Consider the following 25,719-nt stretch of genomic DNA (forward strand, 5'->3'; position numbering starts at 1 on the left):
AAAATACTTACAATGTGACTGGAAGTTAGTGGAACAAATTTTTACAAATATTTACAACTAACGCTTCCATTATACAAAGCCAAAAAAAAAAAAAATGACAAAAACAATACATGCAGGTAGAGTTACTTTTCAAGGGGTCTAGTAAATGTTCTGTGATGGTAATTAAGTCCTGACTGGTTTATTATTACTGTGAAAATTTATCTTGTAGCAAATTACCAACTAACCTCTGCCCACTCAGTAGAACCAAGCAGACCATATTCTTCGGCATCCCAGCTTGCAAACAAAATTGTTCTTCTGGGTCTCCATCCTAAAATATAGTATGTACGTACATGCATATATATATACACACACACACACACACATATTCAGAAAATGTGTAATATATTCAAGACATTACCAAGCTCAAAAAGGGGAAAGAAACTGTGTGGGTTATGTTAGGGAGTTTGGATTATAGTGTGAATCTTACATAATTTCCTTTTATAGGATGTTAAAATGAATCTGTCAATACAAGATAATACAATTGTACTGAAAATGAAAATAAAATTTAGACATAGAAAAAATCCTGGGAGGGCACAAAATATTTTATTAGGCTTATAATAATAGAGTATGCTCAGGAAGGCATCAGTGTCTGTAACTGCCCAGAGCAAAAGAAGAAAATGCTAGATGAGGTTGGCATTCTGAGAGCAGATGTAGCTGAGAAAATCTTTTAGAACTGTGCCCTATTATTCCTGCATCACATGAACAACTGCTCAGTGTCATCTGGCTGTGTGATGCCACTCCATTCTCTGCCAGAATGAGTCAACAGGGACTCAGTTAGCAATACTAATGTCTGCTGCTGCTGCTGAAAACTACACAATTCAATAGGGAGGTCATAAGACTTGGAGGTTATAAAACTAACCTTGGAATTAAAGACAGATCTGGCTTCAAACCTCGATTCTCTCACTTACTAGCAGCGTGATCAAGGAAATGTTATTCAGACTAACTAAGCCTCAGTTTCCTTAGTTATGCACCAGGAAAAACGGCTTATTGATAACCACACTATTTGATTGTCGATTGTCAGGGGGGATTCAGTGGAATAATGCTGATAGCAGTCAATATACTATTTCTATACTAATCAATGATCCCAAAACTTTAAGTTGTTAATATTTTAATAATTATTTCATATGTGCTGATTAAAAATGTGTATCTTACTGCCATTGAGCCCAGTGTTTTATTTTTGTCAAGTTTGTTAATAGCACTGTTCGAATTTCCTTTTTTTAGTTTATTAGTCCTCATTATTCCATCCTTTCAGCATATTGTATAGTTGTCACAGTGATGCTATGCATTTATTAGAGGGAATCTTCTTGTGAAACGACTGAAACCTTTTGTAATAAAATTATGCATGACCCTACTCTAAAGAACTACGTAAATTCAGGGATCCAGAGTTCTCTTTTCTTAAAATGTAAGGTACCTGTGTTGGAAAAAAAAAAAATGGAATGCCTTTGTATTTTAATTTAAATAGAGGCATCATGGTTTAGTGGAACGATAGCCATATAACTGGGTTTGCGCTCTGGCTCTCTGACTCTGCCATGTACTAGTTACATAGCTTGGGTGAGTTACTTGATTCTGTAAATCTTGTTAATTTACCTGTAAAATTAGAACAGAGGCCACTAGGTGAACTTCTGATGGGATACTATCAGTTCAAAATAGATAATGAATGTGAAAACACTTTGCTTCACTGAGGAAATAAGATCTATGCAAACTTACCATATTTTTCCCCTAGTTTTCATTGCTGATAACAAAAATATGAATCACATTTTACAGCCTTTAGACACCATGTTTGCAAGGTCAATAAACACAGTGGGCTTTCTACTCTCAATATGTAGTGATCATCTTAAAAACCAACTTTAAATGCTATTTTAATTTTCATATGAATATTCTAAAATGACTGAAGTAAGTAATTGTGGTAAGAATATAATCCTTATTTCTGGGAAAGCAAACCTGGGCTGGGGGTAAGAGAATGCAGATAACGAGATTTTGCAGAATCCTCTAAGGCAGCAAGACCAGTGTCTTCTGAGAAGCCTCTGCCTCCTCAGCTACTTAGTACCTGGACCTGAACGTGAGGCTGGAAGAGCTCAAGGAACTTCTACTCACAGTTCCCTGATCATGAAGTGTTGGCTTCGGAACTACTCCATTGTGGCCTCTTCAGTGAAGAAACCCATTTTCATCTTCTCAGTGCCCAGCACTAACCACTAACAATGTAATTTCTTTATTTCATATTATACAGATTATAATTAACACACAAATATCAATAATATAAATACTGTTAGGTAAATAAGTGCAAAAATAAAAAATGTAATTAATGAACCAATATAGGCAATATAGCCGTGATTTATTGAAAGCTACTCGATGCTACTAAGAACTACTAAGTGCTCTAGCTACTAAAATGGCATACTTTATGGATATCAGTCCTGCTGACCCTTCGCACAAACCTATGAGGTACTAATATGACACTTTACAGAGGACTAAACTGAGGCTCAGAGTGTTACTCTCTGTTTATATTACCTTCCTTTTTCAGCTTTCCAAAACTCCTCACAATTTCATGAACAACAGCTGCTCCAGTCTGAGGGTCAATGCCACCAAATACCCAAGAGTCACGGTGACCTCCGAGAATGACATATCTGTCTAGAAAGCATCATTGCAAGATCACTAGTCATTTCAGGTCAGTAATACAGCAAATTGCAAATAGTTCAATTGCATCTCACATGAAACTTTCACAACTCAAAAAAAAAAAAACAATAAGCTCTTGAAGACTTGTGTAAATATATTATTTTGTTCTGATTTTGATGTATGTTTCCTCTATCTGAAGAAGCTCAAGCCAACATAAAAACATGTACTTCAATGTATTACAATAATTATAGTAGTAACTTATTCAAACCATAGCCCATGAAATTACCCTTATCCAAGTCTTTCTATGATACTCCGTTACTCTTCCCTTACCTGGCTTACCACTTTCTGTTTCCAGTATGTTCAGAGTGAGAGAACACAGTGGTAGTGTAGTAAGTTGTCTATTTCCCATTCCTTCTACTCAATTTTCAAGGCACAGTTCAAATATTTTTCCCCTCTATGAACCTTCCTTATTTTCTACAGGAAGAGGGAATTACTCTGCCTGCCCAGCTCTTGGGGCAATATTTTTGTATCTGATTTAGCATTTATCACACTTAAATGTCTGACTCCCCATCCTAATTGTAGGCTCCTTGTTCCTGGTCTGGGTTTTTTCTTTTTTTTTCTTTTATCTCTTCATCTCCATGACTAGCATAGAGTTGGCACATAATAGGTGCTGAGTAATAGCCAAGAGTCCCTGCGTAGTGCAATCTGTTAAGCACTAGACTACTAACTGAATGGCTGGTGCCTCAGAGGACAGGCCTGGCAATCTGCTTCTAAAAGGTCACAGCCTTGAGAACCATATGGAACAGTTCTTCTCGGCACACATGGGGTTGCCATGAGTCAGAATCGACTCAGTGGCAACAGGTTTTTTTTTCGAGTAAAAGTCAGTTGTTATATGTTGGTTAGTACTCTTTGGAAGTACATCAATATTAATGATCCCTGAAACAAAGCACTGGCTGCATGTAAGAAAGAGAAGAAACTGAACTGTATCTGTTTTTATGAGAAATAAGTAATAAAATATTTCCTGAGGAACTGAAACAATGAACTAAGACTTTAATAGGGATTTATTACAGATGTCATTTTAAATCTCCTATGAAAAGGATGTGTAGTTTTAGAGAAATTTCTATAATTCCTACGTTTTACTTCTAATTTGGCGTTGTAAAAGAGTAGCTGGAATGGATGTATAACTAGTGATATTTAGTGGAAAAGTACTGTGTACATCTAAGCTAACATTATATATAACTAAAATTTATCTAAAATCCACTCATCTGTCAGTTTGTCATACTGTGGTAGTTTGCAGAACAGACCATCAATTGCACATATGCAAGTTAAAGTTAAAGCTGAAGAAAATTAAAACAAGTCCACAAAAGCCAAAGTACAACCTTGAGTATATCCCACTTGAATTTAGAGACCATCTCAAGAATAGATTTTACACATTCAGTACTAATGACCGAAGCCCAGACGAGTTGTGGAATGACATCAAAGACATCACACATGAAGAAAGCAAAAGGTCATTAAAGAGAAAGGAAAGAAAGAAAAAACAAAAATGGATGTCAGAAGAGACTCTGAATCTTGCTCTTGAATGTAGAGTAGCAAAACCAAAAGGAAAAAATGATGAAGTTAAAGAGCTGAACAGATTTCAAAGGGCAGCTCGAGAAGATAAAGTATTAGAAGGAAATGTGCAAAGAGCTGGAGTTAGAAAAACAAAAGCTGAAAGAACCGAAGACAAAATTTAAACCTTGAGCTACAATACTGAAGGATTCTATGGGCAAAATACTGAATAACACAGGAAGCATTAAAAGAAGATGGAAGGAAGACACGGTCATTATATCAAAAAGAATTGGTAGATTTTCAGCCGTTTCAGGACGTAGCATATGATCAAGAGCTGATGATATTGAACGATGAAGTCCAAGCTGCATTGAAGGCATTGGCAAAAAACAAGGCTCCAGGAATTGATGGAAAACCAGTTGAGGTATTTCAATTAACAGATGCAATGCTGGAAGCACTCATTCATCTATGTCAAGAAATTTGTAAGACAGTTATCTGGCCAACCAGCTGGAAGAGATCCATATTTGTGCCAATTCCAAAAGAAAGGTGATCAAACAGAATGTGGAAATTATAAAAAAAATATCATTACTATCACACACAAGTAAAATTTTGCTGAAGATAATTCAAAAAAATGGTTGCTGCAGTATATGAACACGGAACTGCCAGAAATTCAAGCCAGATTCAGAAGAGAACGTGGAACAAGGGATATCATTGCTGATGTCAGATGGATCTTGGTTGAAAGCAGAGAATACCAGAAGGATGTTTACCCGTGTTTTATTGATTATGCAAAGGCATTCAACTGTGTAAATCATAACAAATTATCGATAACTTTGCAAAGAATAGGAATTCCAGAACACTTAATTGTGCTCATGAGGAACCTGTACATAGACCAAGAGGCAGTCATTGGAACAGAACAAGGGGATACTGCATGGTTTAAAGTCAGGAAAGGTGTGTGTCAGGGTTGTATCCTTTCACCATACTTATTCAATTGGTATGCTGAGCAAATAATCCAAAAAGTTGGGCTCTATGAAGAAGAACATGGCATCAAAATTGGAGGAAGACTTGTTAACAAACTGCTATATGCAGATGACACAACCTTGTTTGTTGAAAGTGAAGAGGGCTTGAAGGATTTACTGATGAAGATGAAAGACTACAGCTGTCAGTATTGGTTACATCTCAACATAAAGAAAAAAAAATCCTCAGGACTGGACCAATAAGCAACGTCATGATAAATGGAGAAAATACTGAAGTTGTCAAGAATTTCATTTCACTTGGATCCACAATCAATGGCTATTGAAGCAGCAGTTTAGAAATCAAGTGACATATTGCACTGGGCAAATCTGCTGCAAAAGACCTTTTTAAAGTATTCAAAAGCAAAGATGATACTTTGAGGACTAAGGCACACCTGAATCAAGCCGTGGTGTTTTCAAATTGCCTCATATGTACGTAAAAGCTGGACAATGAATAAGGAAGACCAAAGAATTGATGCCTTTTAGTTATGATGTTGGCAAAGAATATGGAATATACCATGGGCCACCAGAAGAATGCATAAATCTGTCTTGGAAGAAGTACAGCCAGAATGCCCCTTAGAAGCGAGGACGGCAAGGCTTCATCTCATGTACTTTGGATATGTTGTCAGGAGGGATCAGTCCCTGGAGAAGGACATCATACTTGATAAAGTAGAGGGTCACTGAAAAAGAAGACCCTTAACGAGGTGGACTGACACAGTGGCTGCAACAATGGGCTCAAACATGGAAGTGATTGTGAGGATGGTGCAGGACCAGGCAGTGTTTCCTTCTGTTGTACATAGGGTCAGTATGATTTGGAACCTATCTGAAAGCATGTAACAAAAATAACAACATATACTGACTTTAGTTGTGGAAAATAAAACTATATAAAATAAACAACAACAAAAAGAAACCAAGCCCATTGCCATCGAGTTGATTGCAATTCACAGCAAACCTTTACATAGGGCAGAATAGAACTGCCTCATAAGGTTTCCAAGGAGTGGCTGTTGAATTCCAACTGCCAACCTTTTGGTTAGCAGCTGAGCTCTTAACCAACATGCCACCAGGGCTCCAAAACTGTAGAAAGAGTGTATTAATTCAAGGTGGCCTTAAATTTCATTTATAGTTATAAACCTTTCATTTATAGTTATAATAAAGATATTTACCCACACAAAATATGTGGTGAGTAAATCCAGAAAACTTACAGAAACATATCAAAACAATTTCTCCCTGCCCTTCCTCCCTTGATGGTTTAGTTGAAGATGTATAGTTCATCATACACCTTGGTCTTGTGACCAGCCTCACCCCAACACTTAGTTTTCTTTTCTTCACAACATGTATCATAATAAAAAATTTTCTCATACTTATGTATTTTGTGTTTATGTAAGTTCCATTAGGGGAAAGACTTGCTTTGCCTTACACTCCTAGAGCTCAGAGCAGTGCCTGGCACTTAAGAGTTGCTCCATCAATATTTTTCAATGATTGATTTACCTGGTTCCACGGCTCCTCTGAGAGTTCCAATCACATTGTAAATTCTTGTCACTTTACTGTTTGACTGGATATGCATCTTGACTTTTCTAATGCAAAAACAAAGGACAAATTCTCAAAAAATTGGTTAAAAGTTTACTGCCCATGATGATTTTTAAATCTTACCCATCATTTATATAAAAAAACATTTCTAAATGTATGCAGACAAAAAATTATGTTCGTCAATCGAAATGATGCAAGACTATTCCCTTCTGTAATCTGTAGTTTTGTTTCCTGCTGGGTTTACTTTGTCTATCTTCTTCTGTGATTGTTTCAAACACAAAAGGTTCTCCCTAGAAATAGTGAAAATAAAAATAGCCTCTTAACTGTGTAGAAAAGCCTCCAGTAAAGCCAGGTCCAACATTGTAGGGCACTTTAAGAGCTCCTTTCCAGCTGTTATCTGGTGGTGATAATCCACCCATTTTTCTGTTGAACACAAAAAATATTATTAGTTGAAAGAAAACTTTGATGTTAGAAGTTACAATGTGAATTAATTTGCTTCTGTTCACAATAGCTTTTCTGGGCCAGGGATCATGAGAAATGCTTTCCATAAAATAGGCCATTTGTTCCCTACTACAACTCTTATGAGGTCAGTTCTGTTACTATTCCCATTTCACAGATGAGGATCCTGAGGCTTAGAGAGATTAGGTAACATGCCCAACGTCACACAGCTAGAAAGTGATAGAGCTGAGATTCAAATCATTGGTAAGAATTAGCACTGCATGTTATCAGTCTGTAGGAGCCCTAGCGGTGCAGTGGTTAAGCACTCAGCTGCTAAATGAAAGGTTGGTGGTTTGAACCCACCAGTTGCTCCTCGGGAGAAAGATGTGGCAGTCTGTTTCCACGAAGATTTACAGCCTTAGGAGCCCTATGGGGCAGTTCTACTCTGTTGCATGGGATCGCTATGAATTGGAATTGACTCAACGGCAACAGATTTCGGTTTTGGTTATCAGTTTCCAACGGTAAACCATGTTAAAAGTGCTCTCCAGAGCATGTTCTTAAGCAACATCTTGATGTCTAACTCTCTGGAATTTTCTGTTATGTTACTTATACCACTGATAAAAATATTCCCAAAGGTGTATTTCTTTACAAAGTACTTTCAAGCATATCTTATTAGGAAAAGAGGAGGAGCAAGGGAAAAGGCCTTTGGTTCAACTTCCAGCCCCCAAAGCCTGCATAATTTTCTTTGATTAACAAAGGTAGAAAGATACAGGGGTACCATCCTGTACTTTCCACTAGTGGTTGTCTCTCAGGAGATAACCCTGGAGGCAAAGAGGCAATGGAATGAAATATTCAAAGAGCAGAAAGAAAAAGATTGCCAACCAAAGATTCTATATCCAGTGAAACTACCTTTCAAAAATGAAGAAGTTAAGACATTCCCATGCACACACACACAAAATAACTTGAGAATTTGTTCTTAGGAGATCAACAAGAAATAGTTATCTTTAGGATAAAAATGAAAAGACAAATTTTGAGGTCCTGGTAGCACAGTGGTTAAGAGCTTGGCTTAAGAGCCTGGCTGCTAACCAAAAGGTCAGCAGTTCGAATCCACAAGCTGCTCCTTGGAAACCTTACAGGGCAGTTCTACCCTGACCTATAGAGTCGTTAAGAGTTGCAATCGGCTCCATGGCAACAGGCTTGGTTTTTGTTTTATTCATAGGAGCAAAAGAGCACAAGGAAAGGAACCAATATACATAAATGTAAAAAAGCACAGTATAAATGTATTTTTTGTCTGTAATTATTTTCTTCTCCTCTCTGATTTTTTTTTTTTTTTCTCTGATTTAAAAGACAACTGTCCTTAAAAAGCTAGAAATAGAACTACCATACGATCCAGCAATCCCACTCCTTGGAATATATCCCAGAGAAATAAGAGCCTTTACACAAACAGATATATACACACCCATATTCATTGCAACACTGTTTACAATAGCAAAAAGATGGAAGCAACCAAGGTGCCCATCAAGGGATGAACGGGTAAATAAACTATGGTATATCCACACAGTGGAATACTACGCATTGATGAAGGACGGTGGTGAATCTGTGAAACATTTCATACCATGGAGGGATCTGGAAGGCTTTATGCTGAGTGAAATTAGTCAGTTGCAAAAGGACAAATATTGTATAAGACCACTATATAAGGACTCGAGAAATAGTTTAAACAGAGAAGAAAATATTCATTGATGGTTATCAGAGTGGGGAGGAAAGAAGGGAGAGGGGTTTTCACTAATTAGATACCCACTAAACACCCACTGCCGTCGACTCGATTCCGACGTAGATAAGAACTATTTTGGTGAAGGGAAAAACAACACACGATACAGGAGAGGTCAGCACAACTGGACTAAACCAAAAGCAAAGAAGTTTCCTGAATAAACTGAACACTTGGAAGGCCAGTGTAGCAGGGGCAGGGGTTTGAGGACCATGGTTTCGGAGGACATCTAAGTCAACTGGCATAATAAAATCTATTGAGAAAACATTCTGGGTCCTACTTTGGAGAGTGGCATCTGGGGTCTTAAACACTAGCAAGAGGCCATCTAAGATGCATCAATTGGTCTCAACCCACCTGGAGCAAAGGAGAATGAAGAACACCAAAGACAAAAGGTAATTATGAGCCCAGGAGACAGAAAGGGCCACATAAACCAGAGACTACATCAGCCGAAGAACAAGATGGCGCCTGACTACAACTGATGACTGCCCTGACAGGCAATACAACAGAGAACCCCTGAGGGAGCAGGAGAGCAGCGGGATGCAGACCTCAAATTCTCATAAAAAGACCAGGCTTAATGGTCTGACTGAGACTAGAAGGACCCCAGCGGTCATGGTCCCCAGAACTTCTGTTAGCCCAAGACAGGAACCATTCCCAAAGCCAACTCTTCAGACAGGGATTGGACTGGACTATGGGATAGAAAATGATACTGGTGAAGAGTGAGCTTCTTGGATCAAGTAGACACATAAGACTATGTTGGCACCTCCTGTCTGAAGAGGAGATGAGAAGGCAGAGGGGCTAAGAAGCTGGTCGAATGGACACGAAAAGAGAGAGTGGATGGAAGGAGTGTGTTGTCTCGTTAGGGGGAGAGCAATTAGGAGAATATAGCAAGGTGTATATAAATTTTTTATGAGAGACTGACTTGATTTGTAAACTTTCACTTAAAGCACAATAAAAATTTTTAAAAATAAAATAAAAAGTAAAAGTAAATTAATTCAATATAACCTCCATTAAAAAGCCCAGCTGGCTTTGTTTTGCAAAGAAATGGACAAGCTGATTTTAAAATTCACATGGAAATTCAAGGGACCCAGGATATCCAGAGCAAACTTGAAAAAGAAGAACAAAGTTGGAGTACTCAAATTTCCTGATTTCAAAACTAGTGGACCGATTTGTTTCTTTAGCTATATATTTTGTTTTAGTTATTTTTTTTAGTGGTTGTACAGGGAATTATAATTAGTATATTTACTTATAACAATCTAGTTCAGAGTAACACCAAGTTTTAAGAGTATTCAAAGCATTTGCTCTATAGTTTCATTTCCTTCTACTTCCTTTGGGCTATTACTGTCATACAGATTATATCTTTATACGTTATACCTACATCAACACAGATTTATAATTATTGTGTTATGCACTTGTCTTTATTTTATTTTTATTGTGCTTTAAGTGAAAGTTTACAAACCAAGTCAGTCTTTCATATAAAAATTTATATACACCTTGCTATATACTCCTAGTTGCTGCCCGTCTAACGAGACAGCACACTCCTTCCCTCCACTCTCTATTTTCATGTCCATTCAGCCAGTTTCTGACCCCCTCTCCTCTCTCATCTCTTCCCCAGACAGGAGCTGCCCAAATAGTCTCATGTGTCTACTTGAGCCAAGAAGCTCACTCCTCACCAGTATCATTTTCTATCCCATAGTCCAGTCCAATCCCTGTCTGAAGAGTTGGCTTTGGAATGGCTCCTGTCTTGGCCTAACGGCAGGTCTGGGGACCATGACTTCTGGGGTCCTTCCAGTCTCAGTCAGACCATTAAGTCTGGTCTTTTTATAATTTGAGGTCTGCATCCCACTGGTCTCCTGCTTCCTCAGGGGTTCTCTGTTGTGTTCCCTGTCAGGGGAATCATTGGTTGTAGCCTGGCACTATCTTCAGGCTGATGTAGTCTCTGGTTTATGTGGCCTTTTCTGTCTCCTGGGCTCATAATTACCTTGTGTCTTTGGTGTTCTTCATTCTCCTTTGCTCCAGGTGGGTTGAGACCAATTGATGTTTCTTAGATGGCCGCTTGCTAGTGTTTAAGACCCAGACGCCACTCTCCAAAGTGGGATGCAGAATGTTTTCTTAATAGATTTTATTAGGCCAATTGACCTAAAAGTCCCCTGAAACCATGGTCCCCAAACCCCTGCCCCTGCTACACTGCACCAAATCGATTTCCTAAGTGGTCGTACCATTTTACGTTCCCACCAGCAGTGTATAAGTGTTCCAGACTCTCCACAACCTCTCCAACATTTATTATTTTGTGTTTTTTGGATTACTGCCAGCCCTGTTGGAGTGAGATGGAATCTCATTGTAGTTTTGATTCACATTTCTCTAATGGCTAATGATAGCGAGCTTTTCCTCATGTATCTGTTAGCTACCTGAATGTCTTCTTTAGTGAAGTGCCTGTTCATATCTTTTGCCCATTTTCTATTTGTCTTTTTGTAGTTGAGTTTTTGCAGTACCATGTAGATTTTAGAGATTAGACACTGATCGGAAATGTCACAGCTAAAAACTTTTTCCCAATCTGTAGGTAATGTTTTTACTCTTTTGGTGAAGTCTTTGGACGAGCATAGGTGTTTGATTTTTAGGAGCTCCCAGTTATTGTTTTGTTTTTTAAAGGCTAAGTTTCAACCACGCAGAATGCTTCATTATTCCTTAGTAAGCATGGATGGTGAAATAGGAACTGTCTTATTAAAAAAAAAATTTTTTTTTTTTATTCCACTTAATATATACAAGTGATCTCTTACTTCCAAATAAGTTTGCTTCCAAAGTTCAAGTTTGATTCTGGTGTTCTGAATGCAAAATGCACTTTTCCACAGAATTATGTTATTAATGGTAGTTGCATGTATAAAATAGCTTACAAAGCTGAATTAACTCCAAACATATAAGGTAAACGGCATTTATGATTTTTGAAATCAAGTAATTCTATTACACAGTGAGGGTGCAGCTGATATCAAACTCGCTAACCAGAGCAGTTGAATGGTGAATACCATGATTAAAGAAAACTCACATCCAAATCCATGTGATCCTTCTTTCACTCCTTCCTTCTTATCTTTTTTTTCCTAGTTACAAAGATATTAGACGTTCATTTTTTTTAACCTTTTACACCAGTATATAAAGTACATTCCAGAACAGAACCACTATTCTTTAACATGGTAATAAAATTACATGCTCCACCCATCTCTGAGAATTTCAGTATCGGATAATGGAGATATTAGCATAAAATGTGAAGACTGCCATTATAGAGAATTAACCAAATAGACATTCCATTGTGTTTAAAAAACTTACTCTAGAAACTTCTGTGCATCATAGTATCCAATTGGGTGAACAGGAATAGTTGGAAGACCAACAGCCTCTGTAATTCCATGTCTATAAGCATATTCTGGGAAAAAAATTCAAATTTTTTTCACTAAAAATTTAGTGCCTTTTAAAAAATTTTCTCTCAAACACATTAAACACAGCCTCATGTCACCCCTACTAAAACTGTTAAAAAAGACTGACAATTTTAACAAGAATGTGGAGCAACTGACACTCTCATACATTGCTGATGAGAATATAAAATGTTGTGATCACTTTAAAGAACTCATGAAATTTAAAGTTAAGCAGAGATGTACCCTATGACCCAGGAATTCCATTTACTCAAGAAAGATGAAAACTTATGTCCACAAAAAATCCTGTACAAAATTGTTCATAGTGGCCTTCTTGACATTAGACGAATATTGGAAACATCCCAGGTATCTGTCCATCAACAGAAGCATGAATAACTCATCTGTGGCACAGTCCCACAATAGAATGCTAGTCAAGAGCTAAAAGAAAAAAAATATTAATACACACAGGAACATGGATAATCTCAATTCATTACACTGAGTGAAACAAGAAAGGCACAAAAGAATACTGTCCGATTCCACTTACATGAAGTTTAAAACCAAACAAACTAATCTTCAGTGATAGATATCAGAAAGTGGTTACCTCTTTTAACTCTGGGGGGTGCAGTGGAAGTTGATCAGAAATGGGTCCAAAAAAACTTTCTAGAATGATAGAAATGTTTTATATCTTATTTTGGGTTATGCAGATGTATGCGATTTTCAAGATTTATTGAACTCTTCATTTTATTGCAGGTAAATAATATCTCAATTAAAACAAAAACATTCTGTCATTTCTTCAGACTTAAAAAACTTAAGAGCTAGTTTTCCATTTTTTCTGAAATTTTTAAAAAATCTAGTAATAAATTTAGGTAATTGAAAAAGCTTTTGCTTTTTACAGGTAAAATAATATAATGATATGATATGTGAGAATTATTTTCAAATTCTCTAGCATAATAACAGAAAAGGGGGACTGATAGACTAAACAAGACTGACAAAATATTGGTAACTCTAATTTTGTATAAGTTAGCAATGTTTGTAATAAAAGTAAAATTAAAAGGAAATGGGCAGAAAGGGAATTCAAGAAATGTTACCCCAAAAGGGTAACAAGATTTCCCCCCCTAAAATTCCATCATGCAAATTTGAGGGCCATCAATAGAAAAATTCCAGTTGTTTTCAAATTTCCTCATAATTTTAACTTTGTATAATAATGGGAGAAATTACATTTTCTAAAACTTGAGAATAAAAAGATGGAGTAAATAACTTCAGGTGGGTCAGTGTGATATTATTAGGTAAATACGTATGCTGTTGCCTCCCTAAAAAAATCTAGGAGGATGTACTGTGTTCCAAGAAGATTTACAAAGCCAAAAACACGTAAGCTTTAGAGGAATCGACAGTGTGATGGGGAAACCAGATGAAGAATAAATGCAGAAATGTACCAAATTGGCAAACTTTTATGCAAGTTATAAACTTGTTTTAAACTAAGTTTTAAACTACAGAAACTAAATGATCACAGATTTTTTTTTAAGCATCTTCAAACAGTTGAGTAATTTTAAAATAAGTTAACTCCTTTTGTTAATGATCTACTTGCTGTTTTACAAGAGCATTTCAGCGTAAGTCGAGCAGGTAGATTTTGGGAGACAAACTGCCTGAATTTGAATCCCAACTCCTCACGGAGTGGTGTGGTGACGTTGGGTAGACTACTTACCTCACCTAGCCTAACAGAGATAACAACACTACCTGTTATGAAAAGCAAAGGAATTAATGTATGCAAAGGGCTGACATTTAGGAAAGGTTTCAAGATTGTTTTCATTACTATCTTTATACAGCAACAATGCACAAAGCCTTTTCTGGGCTCTCTACTCTAAATGTGTCATTTCCGGGGTTTCTAGAATTACTGATCTACTTTCCCTTATTTGGAATCCCTGGTGGCATAATGGTTAAGAGCTATAGCTGTTAACCAAAAGGCTGGCAGTTTGAATCCACCACGAGCTTCTTAGAAACCCTATGGGGCAGTTCTGCTCTGTCCTATACGGTTGCTATGAGTCGCAATAGACTCGATGGCAAAGGTTTTGGTTTGGTTTGGTTTTATCCCTTATCCACAATCGGGAAAACCACAAATTTTGAGGGAACTTTTTTTAGCAACAGAACGTGATTTAATCCAAATTCATTTGATAGCAAAATCTGAGTTCAGCTGACATGAAGCAGTTTATATTCTTTATTTACCCCCACTTAGCATGACCTTTTGCTGAAAAAATATTTATATGCTTGTTCACTGTATTCTGTCCTAGCTCTGTATGTGAGTGCTATGCAGTATATGCTACATGCATCATAACTGAGTTCTCATCACTCACCATTTGCTGGATAACCAGGTGTGAGAGGGTCTCCTGCACCATTAAGATTTAAGACATTTCCACGCTGGACACCACCTCCAGGAAGATTCCAACCATCTGGATAGGACTTAACTCCAGGAGCAAAGTAATCGGCTGGATCCGAGTACAGGATGACTCCTTTGGCCCCTGCCTGCTGGGCATTTTTAACCTGTAAAACAGTGTCTTTCTTTAATGCAAGTTACTTGTTCCAGATTTGGTGATATTAGTTTTCAAAATTACACTCCGAAAGTGGCCAGACATCATCCTCAATGTTTTATTGTAAGACTTATGCCAACAGGCATCTCTCAGAGAATTGTTTTTTTTTTTTTTTTTTTTTCCTTTTTCCCACTACAAGTTCTAAAAACAGGATTCTAGAGCTGGACTTTCCCTGAGAGCAGCAGCTTTGGGAAAATATCCATCTTAGTGGCAGTATTTGTTGTTTACTTTGCTAGTCTAGAAACGCAATCAGCAAATAGGTTCCACAGGCCACATTCCTATAGTTCTGTGGCTGAAAAGGGAGCAATATATTTGAAACTTAATTCCCCGTTTAAACAACAAAAATGTCAGCAAATCAAGTGATAGCAATCTTTAAAACTGCTAAGTATAAATGAGTCTCCCTGCCAATAATAGCAACTTATATAAAAAATTTAATTTAGTAAATACATCTAGGGATAATATTTAAAATAAAACTATTGGAGGTTAGCAACAAACCCAGTGCATGCTTCTTCCCAGGCCACAGATATAGTTAGTAGGTACAGAAAAATCTGCTCGCCCTCAGCTTCTGTCCTGGCCCAGTGCCAATGAACAGACTGAATACCCTTGCCTATAAGCTAGTAAATGTGTCCTTCCCTTAAGATAGGCATGTCGCAAAACAGGCAAGGATCATGGTCCTCAGAAACTCTTAAGAAGATGGTTCTTCACACAGGAGATGGTTCTTCATACGCAATATACAATATAACTTTTTTATATTTGAGGAAGAGGGAGGAGAGATGATTTTTACCTTATTTCCTCTGAAAATTTTCCCATATCTGGCGATGACAATCTTCCCAGAGCAATTGATTTTCAGGTCCCGCTCCAGTTTAAAGAAGTCTTTAGTCCGTGCATAATTAACATACACTAGGTCACCCTGTTGAGATCAAGAATGAGTTAGTACAAAAGACGCTTCTCAGCATGAGGACTGTTTCACATCTTTTTTTGTTGTTGTTGTTCATAAATATATATATTTTATTGTGCTTTAGGTGAAATTTACAGAGCAAATTAGTTTCTCATTTAACAAGTCCTACACAAATTGTTTTGTGAAATTGGTTGCAATCCCCATGCTGTGCATCACTATCCCCTTCTGCACCCCAATTCCCCATTTCCATCCGTCCATTTTTCCTGTCCCTTCCTGCCTTCTTGCCATTGCTTTTGGGCAGGTGTTGCCCTTTTGGTCTTGTATACATGATTGAACCAAGAAGCATGTTCCTCACATGTGTTATTGTTTTATAGGCCTGTCTAATCTTTGGCTGAAGGGTGAACTTCCAGAATGGCTTCAGTTCTGAGTTAAAAGGGTGTCCAGGGGCCATAGTCTCTGGGGTTCTTCCAGTCTATGTCAGAACAGTAAGTCTGGTCTTTTTTTTTTTTTGAAAATTTGAATTTTGTTCTACATTTTTCTTCTGCTCTGTCAAGGACCCTCTATCTTGGACTCTGTCAGAGAGTTGGTGGTGGTGCCAGACACCATCTAGTTCTTCTGCACTCAGGCTGGTGGAGGCTGTGGAACTTGCGATCCATTAGTTCTTTGGACTATTATTTCCCTTGTGTCTTTGGTTTTCTTCACCCTTCTTTGCTCCAGATAGGATAGGACCAGTAGATGTATTTTAGATGGCCACTCACAAGCTTTGAAGACCCCAGACGTTACTCACCAAAGTAGGATGTAGAACTTTTTTAATGGACTTTGTTATGCCAATTGACCAGATGACCTCATGACCATGATCCCCAGCCCTCAGCCCCGGTAACTCAGTCCCTCAGGGTGTTCTTATGTATCTGTGAAGCTTCTATGACTTTGCCTTTGTCAAGTTGTGCTAACTTCCCCTGTATTGTGCACTGTTTTTCCCTTCACCAAATTTAACACTTATTTACCATCTAGTTAATGATTTCCTCTCCCCAGCCCTTCTCTCCCTCATACCCATCAAAGATTGTTTCTTTCTGGTATAAACCTTTTCTTTTTTTTGTAATAGTGGTCTCATACAGTATTTGTCCTTTTCTGATTGACTTATTTCACTTAGCATAATGCCCTCCAGATTCATCCATGTTGTGAGACGTTTTACAGATTCATCATTGTCCTTTATGGTTGTGTAGTATTCCATTGTGTGTATGTACCACAATTTGTTTATCCGTTCACCTGTTGATGGGCACTTAGGTTATCTCCATTCTTTTTGCTAGTGTGAATAATGCTACAATGAACATGCGTATGCATATGTCTATGTGTGATGACTCTTATTTCTTTAGGATATATTCCTAGGAGTGGGATTGCTGGATCACTTGGTATTTCTACTTCTAGTTTTTAAGGACGTGCCATATTGATTTCCATAGTAGTTGGACCATTTCACATTCCCACCAGCTGTGCATAAGCGTTCCAATTTCCTCACAACCTCTCCAATGCTTGTTATTTTCTCTCTCTCTCTCTCTTTTTTTTTGCCAGTAATGTTGGGGTGAGATGGCATCTCATTGTAGTTTTGGTTTGCATTTCTCTAATGGCTAATAATCACAAGATTTCCTCATGTGTCTGTTGGCCACCTGAATGTCTTCTTCGGTGAAGTGTCTGTTCATATATCCTCGCCAGTTTTTTAACTGGATTATTTGTCTTTTTGTTATTAAGGTGTTGAAGTATTTTGTAGATTTTAGAGATTAGACCCTTGTCAGACATGTCATGGCCAAATTTTTTTTCCCAGTCTATAGATGTGTTTCACATCTTTGAGAGAGGGAAGAAGCAAGAGGACACAACAGGGTTAGAGGGGCATAGGCCTCAGATAAGATATTCACAGAAGGAATTAACTTAAATCAAGATGGCAATTAGATGAATTAGAGGAATAGGAATCAGTTCTGTTCATATTTGTCCATTGTTGTTAGTTGCTGTGAGCCTGTTCCAACTCATGACGATCTTATGTATAACAGAACAAAACCCTGCCCAATCCTGCTCCATCTTCATGATCTTTGACATGTTTGAGCCCTTTGTTGTGGCTATATTGCTATCCATAAAGCTTTCATTGGCTAATTTTCAAAAGTAGATTGCTACTGTAGTCTGACTTAGTCTGGAAGCTCCACTAAAACCTGCCCACCATGAGTACCTCCACTAGTGTTTGAAATAACAGGAGCACACCTTGCAGCATTATACCAATGTGCAAGTCACCACAGTAGGACAAACTGACAGAGAGGTGCCGTCTGTCCCCTAGGTAGTGGCTATCAAGCTATAGAAGTGTTCCTCAGAAAAACGCGTATAAACGTACACACACACACACACAGCTGCATGCAGTTTCAAGGGGTTCAGGCCACCCTAGGTTAAGCCTTCAGTCTCAGATAATTTCCAATGTTCTATAATTTTATTGACTTACTGTTTTCCTCTTTGACTACATTTTTCATAGCATGTGTACATCAAATTTACAATTGATATGAAAATGGACTTATTAATCAAGCTGATTCTAGGATTCATTTGACAAGTATTTGTTGAAGATCTAAATTGTTGAAAAGAACACTTTGATGACTAAGATATTGCCTGAGTGAAGCCACAATATTTTCGATCACCTAACATGCATGTGAAAGCTGGATGATGAATAAGGAAGACTGAAGAAGAATTGATGCCTTTGAATTATGGTGTTGGCAAAGAATACTGAATACCCAGTGGACTGTCAGAAGAACGAGCAAGTCTATCTTGGAAGAAATACAGCCAGATTGCTCCTTGGAAATGAGGATGGTGAGATTTTGTCTCATGCACTTTGGACATGTTATCAGGAGACAGCAGTGTCTGAAGAATGGCATCATGCTTGGCAAGGTAGAGGGTAAGCGAAAAAGAGGAAGACCCTCAACGAAATGGATTGACACAGTGGTTGGAACCATCAGCTCAAGCAAAGCAACAATTGTGACGATGGCTCAGGACCAGGAGGTGTTTCATTCTGTTGTATGTAGGGTTGCTATGAGTTGGAACCAACTTGATGGCACCTAACAACAGCAACAACAACAATTTCTACAACTGATGCAGTGTTAATACTTCATTAATGATAGCACTATATGTCTGATTAATAATTGTTAGCCATCTCTGGTGCTCACTCTTACTTGATTTTAATTGTGGCTACAGAGTCATCAGTCAATTTAGTTTCAGTAAATTATTTTTCATATAAGAGTTTTACTTGAAATTTACCCGTAGTTAATATTACCATCTTTTGTGGAGACGATTTCTTTAAATGTCTCTAAATTGTGGCTGTATTTTGATAAAGTAGCAATCCTGACAAAACAAATTACAATGGAGAAGGAATTGGAAAAGTTATTAGTTCAAAAAATGACAGTATACTCTGAAAATAAAACAAGTGTGATAAATCTGTCCTCTCAGCACTTCTCAAAAGCAAGTTGTCACTGTTAGTTAGAAAAAAGCTTTGTTTTCAGACAATGACCTTCTTCTGTAGTTTACACTGTACCATTGTTCTATAACTGGGAATAAATACAATCTTGCACTGTTAACCTAAAATTTTCCTTGTTTCTTTCAAGCTCCTATCTTCCTGCCCTTGTTAATAGACAAAGAAATGAAAGACAAGAGCAGGGATTCTCAAAGCATGGTCCTTGATAGCAGAATTAGCATCACCTAGGACCTTGTTGGGTAGGACCTTGTTGGAAACCCTGGTGGTGTAGTGGTTAAGTGCTACGGCTGCTAACCAAGAGGTTGGCAGTTCAAATCCACCAGGCACTCCTTGGAAACTCTATGGGGCAGTTCTACTCTGTCTTATAGGGTCGCTATGAGTCGGAATCGACTCGACGGCACTGGGTTTGGTTTTTTTGGTTTTAGGACCTTGTCAAGAAATGCATATTCTCAGGGTCCAGCCAAACCTGCTGAGACTCAGGAGGTGGGTCTCAGAATCTATGTTTTACAAGCCCCACCCCAGATGATTATGATGCAGCTTTAAACTGAAAACTGATAGACCATATATTATAGACATTGTCAGTTTACTAAATTCAAATGGCCTAAAGTAGAGCCCAGTATTTTAAGCTCCAGAGACTTCAAACATAGATTCACTGATAGGGAAATATTTTAAACACACATACAAACATGCATATTTTAAAACATTGGATGGGTTACAGGTGATCCAGTGAAGCACACTTTAATCTTACAGCAGACAACAAACTCATCTGATATTTGAACACAAAGAGTAAGCCCATACAAAATCATATGCTTCATCTCTCCTCCCATTCACCTGGAAGAGTTTAATTCTACTTGGAAGAAATAAGATTTATGATCTCTACGGCTGTAATTCTATCAAAGTCCAAACATTCTTTGGGGACATAATTGGTTACGCAGTAAACCTACAAACTGGATTTGTAATTTTCTAATTACAACGTTCTGTCTTTCACTTGATGTTTCTTTACACATAATCTTTTCACTTCTCAGTAGATCTCAGTGTTCTTCACCTAGTTCACATTCGTTTCACATTAAGATATTTTAAGTGTGTTTTTATATCTTACAGCTATTTTTAAATTTTCTGCTATCATATATCATTTATCCATATAGATTTAACTCCCATCTAGTAATTTTAATGCTATTCTTTTAATGAAGATTCTATTAGTTTTTTTTTTTTTGATATTTTTGGATATACAGACAAATCACCCTAGATAATGAAAAAGGAGAAATTACTAGGTCTATTTTCAATACAGGGCAACATAGATAAAGTTAGCAAATAGGTGACAAATGAGAAGACATTTGGAATATTTAAAGCCAATACTGGATTAATAGCTAAAATATTTTAGAAATGCCTACAAGTTAACAAGAAAAAAAAAGAAAGAAAGAAATTCAACAGGGAGAAAAACAAGAATGTAATTAATTATTTCACAAAGCAAAAAGCCAAAACAGGACATATGTTTAGAGATGATCAACCTCTACTTACAATCAGAGAAATGAGAATTAAAACAACAGTAAACCAATTAGATGGCAAAAGTTTAAAGCCATATAACTTCAAGTGCTGACGAAGATGCGAAGAAAGACAGATAGTCATACATGGTCAGCGGGCGAATAAACTGAAACAGGCTGGACTTTGTGAAGTTAAGTATGCTCTAAATCCCAGTAATCCCACGCTTTGGTTATTGTCCACAGAGAAACCCTTGCAGGGCCATATGGGGACATCTATGCACATACTCACTCAAACAATGTTTATTGTAATGAGCATTTAGCTACAACCTGTCAAACTGTGAGTCCATCACTAACAGAATACATATGTTACATTTGGTATGCACAGAAGATGAAATAATATGCAACAGGAAAAGTAATGACTATCCTGACAAAAAGCAACATGTATGGATTTTTAAAAGACAATTGACTGAAAATAGTAAGAAATCAAGTAAGACCTAAAGTGTAATACTACCTCGAGCATAAAACAAAGCCATGTATTTTCAAGAATGCATATATATCTAAGGACATACCTATATCAGAGTGAGTATAGTGGGGAGGGGAATGGGATTGGGAATAGAGATACGAGATGAAAATAAAATGAAAGAGGGACTTTACATGGAGCCATGCACGATGCTAGTGTGGCTTACCCTGAGGAATACGATTAAGTGACCTCAGTATGTCTGAGGTCTAAAGTATATTGTCTCTTGATTTCCAGTTATTATACCCCTTATTTCTATTTCATGTGTCATTTCACTGGCCAAAACATCAAAAAATTATTAAATAATTATGATGACTGAAAATATTTTTATTATATGCCTAATATAGTAAGAATGCCTTCTTATTTTATTAAAATTCTTCTAATATTATACCATTAAGTATGATGTTGACTCTTCATCTGAAGTAAATTTCATAGAATTAGAAAATATTTTAACTCTGTGAGATTTTTTAAAATTTGTAGTGAGTTGATAAAGCATATACATTTGAAAACCATTAAAATATGTTTTTATCTTATCTCATAAATATATGGCCTTCCCTAATCAAGGTCGCTATGAGTCGAAATTGACTCGACCGCAGTGGGTTGGTTTTTTAATATCAAACCATCTTATGTCCTTGCAATAAATTCTATTTGATGAAGATGGATTTGCCAAATATCAATTCAATTTTAAGTGCAAATATTTTACTTAGGATGTTACAGTGACAGTTAAATCCTTATCTCTCTATTAACAGTCTTAAATGCCCAATTTTCTAGTAGCAACTCCTTGTGAATATATTCCAAGCATTTCAAACTCAACACATACAAAATCAAATAGAGTTAATGTGGAATAGTGTATTATGAAAGAGGACTTTAAAAAAGATAATAATAAATTACCATTCAGCCTTTTCGAATTTAATTTTTTCACCAGAAACAAAGTCCTGGGGAGGAATCTGGGGCTTGATTGTTAAATTTCAAGCAGTAGGCATCCACGCTGTTTCACTGAGTAAACCACATAAAATTTTCTGGCATGGACATTTCTGGTTTTTATTTGAAATTGGCAACAACACCCTTATTCAAACTCTTTGGAAAAATTAATCAGTGTTTTACAATTGTAGTAAAATGTGTAGTGTATTCATTCAATGGAAGTTAGTCAGCAATAAAAAGGAATAAACCCCTAATAAGTGCTAGAACATGTGAATCTCACAGACATTATGCTTGGTTAAAGAAGCCAGACACAAAAAATTATATGCTATATAATTCCATTTCTATGAATTTCTTAGAATGGGCAAAACTATATCGGCTCGATGGCAGTGGGTTTTTGGGTTTCTCAGAAGAATGATTGCCTCGGCAGCGGGAGGCGGGGGTGGTGGTGGTGTGAGAATGACTGGCAAGAAGCATAAGCGATGGTTATATTCTATACATTGATAAGGATTTAGATCACACAGGTATATGCATTTGTCAAAAGCCATTAAATGTTAACATGGAATTTGTGTACTTTGTTGTAGTAAATTTTATCTTAAAAAAAAAAGCTACAAAAAAATCAATCTCCATTTTCTTACTAAGAAATTCTAGTTTCTTATCTAAATGATATGCATTGAAGAAAAAATAAGTAAATAAAACCAGAGAAATGCAGCAACTAACAGAGATTGTAACCACTGGGAAGATTTTTTTTAAAGTAAAAGCAATGTTTCTAAGTTAGTCTTAATGTAAGACATCAAATGTGGAAAAAGAGTAAATTTGGATTATGTCAAAAATCGCCTTACAACCCTTTAACTATTATCTGCACATATAGAGGGAGGTTCTGTTGTTGTTTTCACTTCATTTCAGTTTAGTTTAGTTTTACCTCTGGCATTCCTTGTGCAGAGAAAGCACTGAAAGGTGGCACAACCTCTGAAATATTTTCATACCTGGGAGGAGGTGGCTCAAATAATGATGTGTTGAAAAGCTAGAGGAAAAAAAAAAAGAATCAAAAATAAATCAATTAAGGCCTGATTAAACTACAAACAAGGAAAAATACATATTATCTCTTCTGTCACTACAAGGTTAGTCTATCCTTCAGTACTTAAACCAAACCCATTGCTGTCGAGTCGATTCCGACTCATAGCAACCCTATAGGACAGCGTAAAACAGCCCCACAGAGTGTCCAAGGAGCGCCTGGCGGATTTGAACTGCCAACCCTTTGGTTAGCAGCTGTAGCACGTACCCACTACGCCACCAGGGTTTCCATTTTGAGAATACATATCAGATAATCAGCACGGTGGTAGGAGCTGTGAGGAGTTCGTGAAACGAATACATTACAGCTCTGTCCTTAAAATGCTACAGTCTAGTTAGGGAGACCAAGCTAATAAAAATGCCATATCAGAATTACCCAAATTATATTTTCTTATGCCCTCTTAGGAGCAAAAGAGCACAGTATGGTGTTTTCAAATTGTAGATTTTTACCTATTTTGTGGTCGAGAAATGAGTTGGAGTTCTGGGGGTTAAACTGAAAAAAGCCAACAGAAAGTAAATTAAACTTGCAAAGTTTGTAATACAAAATTAAACAACTGAGAAAAAGAAAAAGAATTATTGACTCCAGGGGAAAATATATTGTGCAGAAGAGCAAAACAAATCACAGTTTATTACATGGCTGTGAATAGTCACAATAATTAAACTACACGCTGCCTTTGAGTTGATTCCAACTCATAGCAGCCCCGTGTGTTACAGAATACAACTGCTCCATAGGGTTTTCTTGGCTGTAATATTTATGGAAGTAGCTAGCCAGGCCTTTCTTCCATGGTGTCACTGGGTGGGTTCAAACTGCCAACCTTTAGGTTAGCAGTCGAGCTCAAATCATTTGTACCACCCAAGGACCTTGTGGTCAGGGTACAGGAAGAAGTAGAGCTAAATCATCATAATGTCAACAGGCAATGCCTAAATGTGAAAAGAAAAAAAAAAAAGCACTAGAAACACATTATTATTTAAATAGAGGTAAATATTGAAGTATCAACTAAAAGCTGAACAGTGATTGCTTCTGGGAAGGGGGAAATAAAGAAGGGAGGCACTTTAGAAAACTAAGGGATTCTTTATGTGTAGAAGTAACTTGGATAAAATAAAAATCAAATAATGATATAGTTTTAAAAATTTAAGAAGTTTTAGGTGGCTAAGACCACTAGGCAGACTCTCCAAAATGAAACTTATATATGATATATTTCATATTAAGTGTCAAGCTTTATGAATTACATAAATGCTTTAACAGTAAAAATGCATAACAAAATAATAAAAGAAGTAGTATGGTTGCAATTGGGAGGTGAGAAGGAAAGGAGAGGAGAAACGTAGGTTTTCTACTTTCCTCGTACATAGATAATTCTTAAATTTGATGGGTCAAAACTGAGATTTAAATATACATATATTTTTTATATCATTAAATGGTTTCCCCAAACATGTTTTTAAAATCCTATAGTGTTTAATTATACAGATATGCCACCATTTATTTAAAAAATGTTTTGGGGCCATATGCTCTATACTGGCATTCCTCATATACTTTTTTAAAATACTTTTTTTATTTTGAAACATATTTAATCATACTTTTTGAAGTTAAGCTGTTAACTACTATAATTTAAAACAGTAATTTGGAAAATTAGAAATGATATTAGAAAATTTATCAACAATTATATCATTGACTGCAAAACATATTAATCATTTAAGAGACCGATAATCTCTAAGAGAGATGGACATATTATCATATTTTGAAATTAAAAAAATATATGTATATACTGAAATCACATGAAGCTTTCAGTTCACTGACTATGCTGGACGTATTTGAAGCCATATATAATTTAGAAGGCCCAGTTTTTTTTTTATGTTATGTAATGATGGAAAAAAATTTTTTTTTTTTTTTTATGTAATGAAAAGAGCTATTCAGGAGCTATTCTAGATATGGTAGCTTTAAAAAAAAAAATCCCTCTGCTAAATAGGGATGAATGTATGAAATCCTATGAAAAGAAATATCTTAATCACTTGAACTATCTTCTCTTTTTCAAGTGTCTACTTTAATTTGAAAATAAGATGGTAAATTCTTTTGAATAGGTATCATTCTATAGACCTCCCCCACAAGCCCTTCTCCAAATCATCTTTCTTTCCAAGTGCCCATACACAAGTTCTTGGAACAGAGCTGAGCACATAATCACATCACAGACACTATCATTGAGCACCAGTGAAAATCTGCTGACTCAAACTATTCACTGAGTCTCTGAATTTTCTAGCAACTTCAACTCTATGCAATGTCTTCATAATCTGAACCTATCAAAGAGGTATCTGGTCTTATTTTAGTTGCTTCAAAGCTCACTAATATATTGTATTTGATGGGATTAACACTGGTGTGCAACACTCAAAATGCAAAATAGTAACTGCCATCAAGCACTTACTTCTCAGAATCCAACA

The 25,719-nt window shown here is 36.7% G+C and overlaps 1 protein-coding gene across 1 annotated transcript in view; it reads right to left on the reverse strand.

Moving 5' to 3' along the window:
* The window catches only part of LOC126078777 (Putative N-acetylated-alpha-linked acidic dipeptidase), a 67,462-nt gene that overhangs the window by 29,518 nt on the left and 12,225 nt on the right, over positions 1 to 25,719 (reverse strand). The window contains exons 4-11 of the mRNA XM_049889564.1: positions 23,141 to 23,242; positions 15,696 to 15,821; positions 14,678 to 14,864; positions 12,250 to 12,343; positions 7,056 to 7,154; positions 6,693 to 6,778; positions 2,545 to 2,664; positions 225 to 307 (exon numbers count right to left, since the gene is read on the reverse strand). Of these exons, the coding sequence (XP_049745521.1) occupies positions 225 to 307; positions 2,545 to 2,664; positions 6,693 to 6,778; positions 7,056 to 7,154; positions 12,250 to 12,343; positions 14,678 to 14,864; positions 15,696 to 15,821; positions 23,141 to 23,242 (897 nt within the window). The remainder of the gene's footprint in view (positions 1 to 224; positions 308 to 2,544; positions 2,665 to 6,692; positions 6,779 to 7,055; positions 7,155 to 12,249; positions 12,344 to 14,677; positions 14,865 to 15,695; positions 15,822 to 23,140; positions 23,243 to 25,719) is intronic.

This window comes from Elephas maximus, chromosome 7 (genome assembly GCF_024166365.1).
Source record: "Elephas maximus indicus isolate mEleMax1 chromosome 7, mEleMax1 primary haplotype, whole genome shotgun sequence".
Lineage (NCBI taxonomy): Eukaryota > Metazoa > Chordata > Mammalia > Proboscidea > Elephantidae > Elephas > Elephas maximus.